At 41.1% G+C, this 8819-nt stretch overlaps 1 protein-coding gene across 1 annotated transcript; it reads left to right on the top strand.

Annotated features, from left to right (window-relative positions):
* Positions 1–5268: 5268 nt before the first annotated feature.
* Positions 5269–6195, top strand: LOC137562246 (olfactory receptor 2G3-like). Its single transcript, XM_068273578.1, has one exon. It carries the CDS (start codon positions 5269–5271, stop codon positions 6193–6195), a length of 927 nt encoding a protein of 308 aa, XP_068129679.1.
* Positions 6196–8819: the final 2624 nt, after the last annotated feature.

Below are 8819 nucleotides of genomic sequence, written 5' to 3'. Positions count from 1 at the left end.
AGCGCGCGCGTCCTTCTGAACCTATGTGGACTATCAGTCCCAGCCACACCAGACCTGTGCTGCAAACCATCCGCTGTGCTGAGCGCGGAACCAGCCGCACCGCTATCAGAGCATGCGGCGGTTCCTCCGCGTTCAGCCATACTGCCAGATGTAGGCCTATGCGTGCAGACCGCCGCGTCGGACGCGGAATCCGCCGCCTTGTTCCCAGGACATGCGGCGGTTTCTCCGCGTTCAGTCATGCTAGCAGATGCAGGCCCACGCGTGCAACCTGCCGTGTTGGACGCGGAATAAGCCGCCTTGCTCTGAGCACCCGCGGCGGCTTTTCCGCGTTTTCTCACAGCAGGCCTTTGACACTGTTCCCCACAAAAGTCTGGTGCAAAAGTTGAGGATGCAAGGACTGGGTAAAAGTCTGTGTGCATGGATAGGGAACTGGCTAATGGACAGAAAACAAAGAGTTGTGGTCAATGGATCAATACTCAAAATGGGAGACTGTTAGCAGTGGGGTCCCACAGGGTTCTGTAATGAATCCAGTGCTCTTCAATGTATTTATTAATGACCTAGTAGATGCAGTAGTAGGCAATGTTGCTATTTTTGCAGATGATACAAAATTGTGCAGAATCATGAACTCTCAGGAAGATAGGGACATATTGCAACAGGATCTGGATAGGATGGCTATATGGGCACATAAATGGCAGACGAAATTCAATGTTGAAAAATGTAAAGTCATGCATTTTGGTCGGTACGATGGTCTAGCACCATACAAAATAAATGGGATACAGTTGGGGACATCAAACTTGGAGAAGGCCTTAGGAGTACTCATCGACAACAAGTTAAATAATCGTACTCAATGCCAAGCCGCTGCAGCTAAAGCTTACAAAATTTTGGGATGCATTAAAAGGGAAATAAAAACTCGAGATGCTAGCATAATATTGCCCCTGTTTAACTCTCTAGTAAGGCCACATCTCGAATATGGTATTCAGTTCTGGGCACCACATTACAGGAAAGATATTGCAGTTTTAGAGCAGGTGCAGAGACAAGCAACAAAATTAATATGTGGGATGGAAGGTCTCACTTACCAAGAAAGGTTAGATAAACTGGGTTTATTTAGTCTAGAGAAAAGACGCCTTAGAGGTGATCTAATTAACATGTATAAATACATCAGAGGGCAACCTAAAAGCTTGGCGGATGAGCTTTTTGTCCCTAGGCCTTCTTAAAGGACTAGAGGACATGATCTGCACATGGAGGAAAAACGTTTTAGACATTTAGGAAAGGGTTCTTTACAGTAAGAGTGATTAAGATGTGGAATGCATTGCCACAGGAAGTAGTTATGGCAAATTCTATACCTGCATTTAAAGGGGGCTTAGATGTTTTCCTTGCGTTGAAAGACATCCATGGCTACAATTACTAGGTAATGCCCAATGATGTTGATCCAGGGATTTTATCTGAGTAGAAATGGTAAATAGAGGCGCCAAAATAGGATAAAATGGGTAGCTACAGAGGCGCTCTAGCTTTCTATTGACCCATACGTGTGTTCTCCTACCTCAATTGCCTGATGAAGCGGGATGTTCGCCCGTGAAACGCGTTGCACTGTATTTGGAGACTAAGAATAAATATTTGCTTATAACACCTACGGCTTGATTTAGCCTGGTCATTTTCAGTGAGGGTAGTGGATCCACCCACCCCCTCCTTTTTAAACGGTTTTTAACCCATTTTATCCTATTTTGGCGCCTCTATTTACCGTTTCTACTCATATTTTGTCCACCCTTGGTGGAGGGGTGTATCCCCATGTCCTTTCTATAGAGAGCGACTTTTTATACCTGAGTGGGGTCAGGTGAAAATTCTCCCCACCTGCTGTTACAGTGGTCGCCTGCGTGGTGACCCACACTTGTGAGTATAATCTCATTTAAATACTTTTTTCACATTGGTTGAACATACTACACCAGATTTGGCTCTCGGTTTTCTTTCCTATCTTTCAAGCAGGGATTTTATCTGATTGCCATCTGGAGTCGGGAAGGAATTTTTTCCCTTTTGGGGCTAATTGGACCATGCCTTGTAAGGGTTTTTTGCCTTCCTCTGGATCAACAGTAATTTGTGAGGGAGCAGGCTGGTGTTGTACTTTGTACCCTGGTTGAACTCGATGGACGTATGTCTTTTTTTCAACCCAAATATCTATGTAACTATGTAACTATGATGTAGAAACTGAAAATCACCAGTAAAATTTTGTTTAGTGAGAAAATGAATAGGGTTTTTCCTTCTTTAACCTACTGCCGACACACCGATGGGCATGGCCGCGGGGGGAGGGAGGGGGAACAGTAAAAATAATAAAAAAAACCACACATTTATAAAAATAAACAAACATCTGGGGAGCGATCAGACCCCACCAACAGAGAGCTCTGTTGGTGGGGAGAAATCACTTGTGTGCTGTGTTGTGCGGCCTTAAAGCTGCAGTGGCCTATTTTACAAAAAATGGCCTGGTCTTTAGGTGGGTTTAACACTGTGGTCCTCAAGAGGTTAATGATAGTCCCAATTTAGTTGGCATACAGCATAATATACAACTTAAATGTAATCAATTTAAACATGTTTCAGTTTTGAACAAAGTAGGGACAGGATGGAAAAACTCGGTAAACAACCTAGATCAGGGGTGCCCATTGTGTACATTGCGATCTACTGCTAGACTGCAAAGGTCTTCATGGTAGATCCCAGCCACACTACATTTTCCATTCTCTGTATACATTTGTGCGCCTAAAATTGTTCATAGGTAGATTATTTTGACTTTTTGGCGTACTTTTGAAGTAGCTCACAAACCGAAAAAGTGTGGGCACCTCTGCGCTAGAGAGTCATTGCCAAAATGATCCATACTTTGGATGTGCATCTAATATGAGAACAAGTGTCCACTGAAGTCAGCATCCTTTACATCAGCTGTCCAAGCTCTAATTACTTCTGCTTATTGTTCTCCCCCTCCCCTCTCCATAAAATAGAATGGACTGGCCAGCAGAAAACTGAGCAGCTTATCTGTACACTGCTCAGGGGTAAAATTTCACCCGTAGTGAAGATCTGTATGTAGCTAGTAAGAAAGGGTCTATACACCTTCCCTGGAATAATTTCCTCTCATTGTCCTGATGATCACCTATGGCTATAAAAGAAAGTGGTAGGAATTATTACTAAGGTGCTAGTTGTGACTTCTCCCCTCCAAAAGTTGCAGATGACCAGAATTATTTGTGTGTGTTTACAGATGGGCTACCTATCACATGCAATAACACTCCCGTTCAATTAATTTTTCAGGTAAAGTTGGGACACCTGTAGAAATTGGTAGTAACAACTTTCAAGGCATGATCAACCTACATTGCTGCAGAGCAGCTAAATGTTGTTAACTCAATTCTTGTTCCCTGCAAAAAGCCATTTTTATATAATTCTGAAATGTACATTATATTCCAGTATTAGGTAACCTTACATTTATTTAACAACTAGCTGGTCGCCCGGCGTTGCCTGGGTATGTAATTGGCTAGTGTTACCTCTGCCCACTTTTTCTAATCCTAACACACAATTACTCAAGGTTGACCTAGTTTGTGAGCTTTGCGGTCTTTGGCATCAATAATTGGCATTAAAATGAAATAAATCTAATTGGCTGTGGCTCCACTCCTTTGAAAATCAATAGGTGAATTTTGATTAGCTTTTGTAGGCTCCACCTACTTTTCTGAATATTAATCCCAGTCACCCAGTGACCAACTGTGCAAAGTTTAAGAAACCTGCCATTGACAGAGTAAGAAAAACAAAAGTTTGCTTTCTTAAAACAGAAAGAATTTGCGATAATTCAGGTTGGAGTGAGCTTAAAATGTCTCCCAGTGCATCACTGCTGAATATATGCAAATTAACCATTGTTACCCTTAAAAGCTAAACACACCTCCAGAACTGCTGGAATGCAATGATGTATCAGTTTGTTAATATGTACAGAGCCATAATAATCCAACATGCATACAGACTGTTTTGGATTGTTTGATCCTCATCAGTGCATGGCATGGATTAATTTGGCTCTATGCAGTAGGGCTTGTAACACCGAGAGGTACAGACTAACCAGCAAGCTCATGGTGACCCAGAACTCATTGGAGTGTGTAAGGGACTACAAAGGTCCTAAAAGCCCCCTTACTAAGATGTTAAGAAAAACAAAAGTTTGCTTTCTTAAAACAGAAAGAATTTGCGATAATTCAGGTTGGAGTGAGTTTGAGATGTCTCCCAGTTCATCACTGCTGAATATATGCAAATTAACCATTGTGCACTTAGAAGCTAAACACACCTCCAGTGTAACAGTGTAAGAATAGCTGCAGTTTACATTTTCCAGTGAAATGTGTATTTGTCTCCGCCCCCTTTTTGGTTATGGGAATAAAAAGTATCCTATACTTTATTCCAGGTAATGTACTATGTGTGTGCCAAATTTCATTCAAATCCGTTCAGCCGTTTTTGCGTGATCGAGTAACAAACATCCAAACATCCGAACTTTCCCATTTATTATATTAGTAGGATTCTCAGTTCACCACTTACCTGTGTATCAATGTAAGATATCCATTGGACTTTAACTGCTGCTGGAGAGATTTGTCACAAAAAATATTGAACCGTTAAATTATGCTATTTTGACTAACATGCCAGGAATACAGACAGTGTTTGGCCTCCATAAGACTCTAATAACTGCTCTATAGCACTTTGAAAATTTGTAAATCAAAGCCCTAACTGGCAGGCTTTTTTGCATAGCTAATGTCCTATTAGTCAAATATTACTTCGTTTTACAGCTGTAATTGTAATCTGTACTTACTTTTCCTTTATTCACCCCTGTAGATATACTACTGACAAGAAAAAACTGACAGGCATATAGTCCAACTTGAGGGATTAGTTTTGGGTGTAATCATGCTTAAAACAATGTATCACATCTACGGTTACTCATAAGCTTTAAGTGTACCTCCATTTTCACAGAAATATAAAATCAGTTCCTTCTATTTGCAGTGCACAGATTTCAACAAAACATTACTGAAGTAACTTACAGCATCTCCTTTCCTTTGCATAGTTCATCTGGCTCACAGGTAAAATGCAGGAAGTTGTACATGGGTGTGGTTGCAAATTGGCTGAAAGCAGACATGTGGGCATGGTGCATTCCTTATAGATGTGAAGAATCCATGCTAAATAAAAACACTCATCACAATGTGGATATTAAAAATAAAAAAATGGAAAGGTTATATCCTTTAAACTTTATAGTTTTCTTTCCAGGCTTTCTCTATAAAGATGTTGACGTGGAACTACACAAGAGTTCATGAATTCATTCTCGTGGGGCTCACCAGCCGCCAGGATGTGCAGATTGCCTTATTTGTGATCTTTCTTATTTGCTACCTGGCATCGCTTGTTGTTAATATCCTTATTATTTCAATTAGCAGGATAAGCCCCCACCTGCACACTCCAATGTACTTATTCCTGAGTAATCTGTCCTTTCTGGACATCTGGTTCACCTCAAGCATAGTTCCCAAAATGCTCATACACTTTCTGTCTGTGAAAAAAAGTATATCATTTAATGGTTGCTTCGCACAGCTCTTTATCAGTCTTTGTTTAGGAGGGACAGAGTGTTACCTCTTGTTAGCAATGGCTTATGATCGCTATGTGGCTATATGCAGTCCATTACACTACACCACTATAATGCATCCAGTCTTGTGCATTAAGATGGCAATTGGCTCTTGGATTGGGGGTCTGGTAAATTCTTTAATACACACAATCTTTGCACTGCAATTGTCTTTTTGTGGTCCAAATATTATTAATAGTTTTTTCTGTGATGTGCCCGCTGTACTGGAGCTGGCATGTACAGACACCTCTCTCAATAAAATGGTTATTTTCTTCTGTACCATATTTATAGTAATGCTTCCATGTTTCCTCATTCTCATTACCTATTGCTACATTATCTCCAGTATACTAAATATCAGTACATCAGTGGGACGAAAGAAGGCTTTCTCTACGTGTGCTTCACACATTACAGTGGTAACTCTGTTCTATGGGACAATCATATTTATGTACATGAGACCAGGACACAGTCATGTGACCGATCAGGACAAAATGGCCACCTTGTTTTATAGCGTTGTGACTCCAATGCTGAACCCTTTCATCTATACCTTGAGAAACCAGGATGTTAAAGCTGCAGTGTGGGGAAGAAAAAAGAAGGTGTGAGAATGAAAATACCCAAAAATATTAAATATGATTTTTTGACATTTTTCCCCCGCTGTAGGTGGTCTACTTGGAGTTATTACTTTTGATACATAAGTATTGAACGCTTCAACATTTTACTTAGAAAATATACCATTTAACCATTTGAGGACCACAGACTTACACCCCCCTAGTGACCAGGTGATATTTTACAATTCAGCACAATGCAGCTTTAACAGTGTGCTGCATGGCCATACAAATTACCACCCAAATTAATCTTGCCTCCTTTTCTTGCAACCAACAGAGCTTTCTGTTGTTGGCATCTTATTGCTGCTGCAATTTTTATTTTTTTAATTAATTTTATTCTTACCTTTTTTTAATATTCATTTTTTTATTGACATCCCCCCCCCCCCCCCCCCCCCCCCCCGAGATCCAATCACTGATCCCCTCTAATAGGCATCAGCCTATGAGAGGGGATCACATTGTGAGCCACTCGAGGGGACAGCTTTGTAACTAAAATGTCTCCTGTATAGTGCTGCACTAGATTGCAGCGCTGTACAACCAAAATAAATTGTTTTTTTTTATTTCTAACAGCCTGCTAGCCACGATCTCAGGCTAGCAGGCTGTTGTCGGAGCTCCACGTTAGGCGGATTGATATGAAATTAACACCAGATGTTGGTTTACAACCGAAGAATCCACACATACAAGAAAAAAAAACAACAATGTGACCATAAATTAAGTTGAGTGCAATTAAGTGGAGTGATAAATGGAATAAGTATTGAACACATGAAGAAAAGAAGGTGGAAAAAGACATGGAAAGCCAATCAACAAGCTAAAATCTGTCAGTACATTATTTAAAAAGTAGCTTTAGTCAAAAAGTCAAAACATGTTTAAGTTTTGAACAAAGCAGAGACAGAATGGAAAAAATTGGTAAACACCCTAGATATTCCTTGCCAAAACATATATGTACAGTGCAAAACATTAAAAAACAGTTTGTTCTTTTTTAATTTATTCTGCTGCCTGAAAGAGTTAATTTTCAGGCATGCAAATGACGGCTTCTGTCTTGCCCATACCTTGTCGAGAATATAGGAAACCTCACTGACAAGCAGATTACAGCCATAAAAGATTTCTTGGCAGAATACAACTTCTGAGGGCAGGGAAGAGATAGAAAAAGGTTAATAGTTCATGTATTTTAAATTTGGGATACTTAATAAAGCAAAGACAATAAAACATTTAATCTACTTTTTAAATGTTTAAATATAAAATAAAACCATGGGATATCCAAAGTATTTAGAAGTCACCTCTTCCTCACTGTAGCATTGGGGGGGGGGGGGGGGATGCATGCATTGCTAGTCTGTGAGCCTCATATTCTCTCTCAGTCCATATGATGGAGATAATACTCCAGTCCATCCTGTCAAATGCCTTCTCATCTAGTTAGACAAATGATTGCACGGTGGCCGGCGGTGGGAAGCGGAGGAACTTGGGGGATGGCACGGGCGCATGGCAGCTGCAGGGGCCGGTAGAGGCCCCAGGTGGGTGTCAGTTTTTGTTTGTAAAAAGGAACACAGAACCCCTTTAAAGCAAACCTGAATGTAAAGTGGAAAAGTCCATTAGCCCAGTGTACAGTGATCATCTGGTAAATACGGCTTTTCTACAGACCTATAACTATAATTTCATTTCTGGAAAATTCATAGTGCTGATGTGTATGCCAAGTCCTTTGACCATACTTGAGCTGGGTCAGTGATTGGTCTCTTGGGTAGCGTGCCTCTTGCTGCTGGTTGTGGGTGCTCCGCCCACTGCTAGGGAGTAGGAGGAGTCAGAGGATCCATGGTACAAGGGTCTGTCATGGATGACCCTTAATAATGTCCTCTGTAGAATGGAGTGTAGTATTAGAGGCATTTAGCATTTTTAAATGAATGTTTGCTGTAATTTAGCAGCATGGCAGCGTAGTGGTTAGCACTCTCGCCTTGCAGCGCTGGGTCCCTGGTTCGCATCCCAGCCAGGTCAACATGTGCAAGGAGTTTGTATGTTCTCCCCCGTGTTTGCGTGGGTATCGTCCGGGCACTCCGGTTTCCTCCCACATCCCAGAAAGATACAGATAAGTTACTTAGATACTCTGTAAATTGGCCCTAGACTATGATGCCTACACTACACGATACATACATAAACATATGACTATGGTAGGGACTAGATTGTGAGCCCTTTTGAAGGACAGTTAGTGACAACACAATATATACTCAGTACAGAGCTGCGTAATATGTCAGTGCTATATAAATAAATAAGTTGAGAGGCACATGACAGGGGATGGAGCTATTTTGGCATACTGCAATAGAGGCAACGTCCTGATCATCTTGGGCCTCTCTTTGGGTGATAAATCCCACTTGGTCTAGGTAGACAAGGCTTGAAAGATACAGGGACAATTGGTTGGCCAAGATATATCTGACCAATTTCAAATCTATGCTCAGCAATGAGATGAGGCTATAATTAACTCAAATTGCTGGATACAAATAGTCCCCTGTTAACAAACGAGATAGGGACTGTAGGTTTGTTCTTAACCTGAATCCATTCCCAAGTCAAAACACTGTGCCATCTCACCTCTATTTTCTTGTGCCTTCAGTGCCCCCCACTGTGTCACCTCTTTTCCTTGT

Source organism: Hyperolius riggenbachi, chromosome 3 (assembly GCF_040937935.1).
Source record: "Hyperolius riggenbachi isolate aHypRig1 chromosome 3, aHypRig1.pri, whole genome shotgun sequence".
Classification (NCBI taxonomy): domain Eukaryota; kingdom Metazoa; phylum Chordata; class Amphibia; order Anura; family Hyperoliidae; genus Hyperolius; species Hyperolius riggenbachi.
Note: the sequence above shows the minus strand (reverse complement) of the source record. Positions and strands in the feature narration are given on the sequence as shown.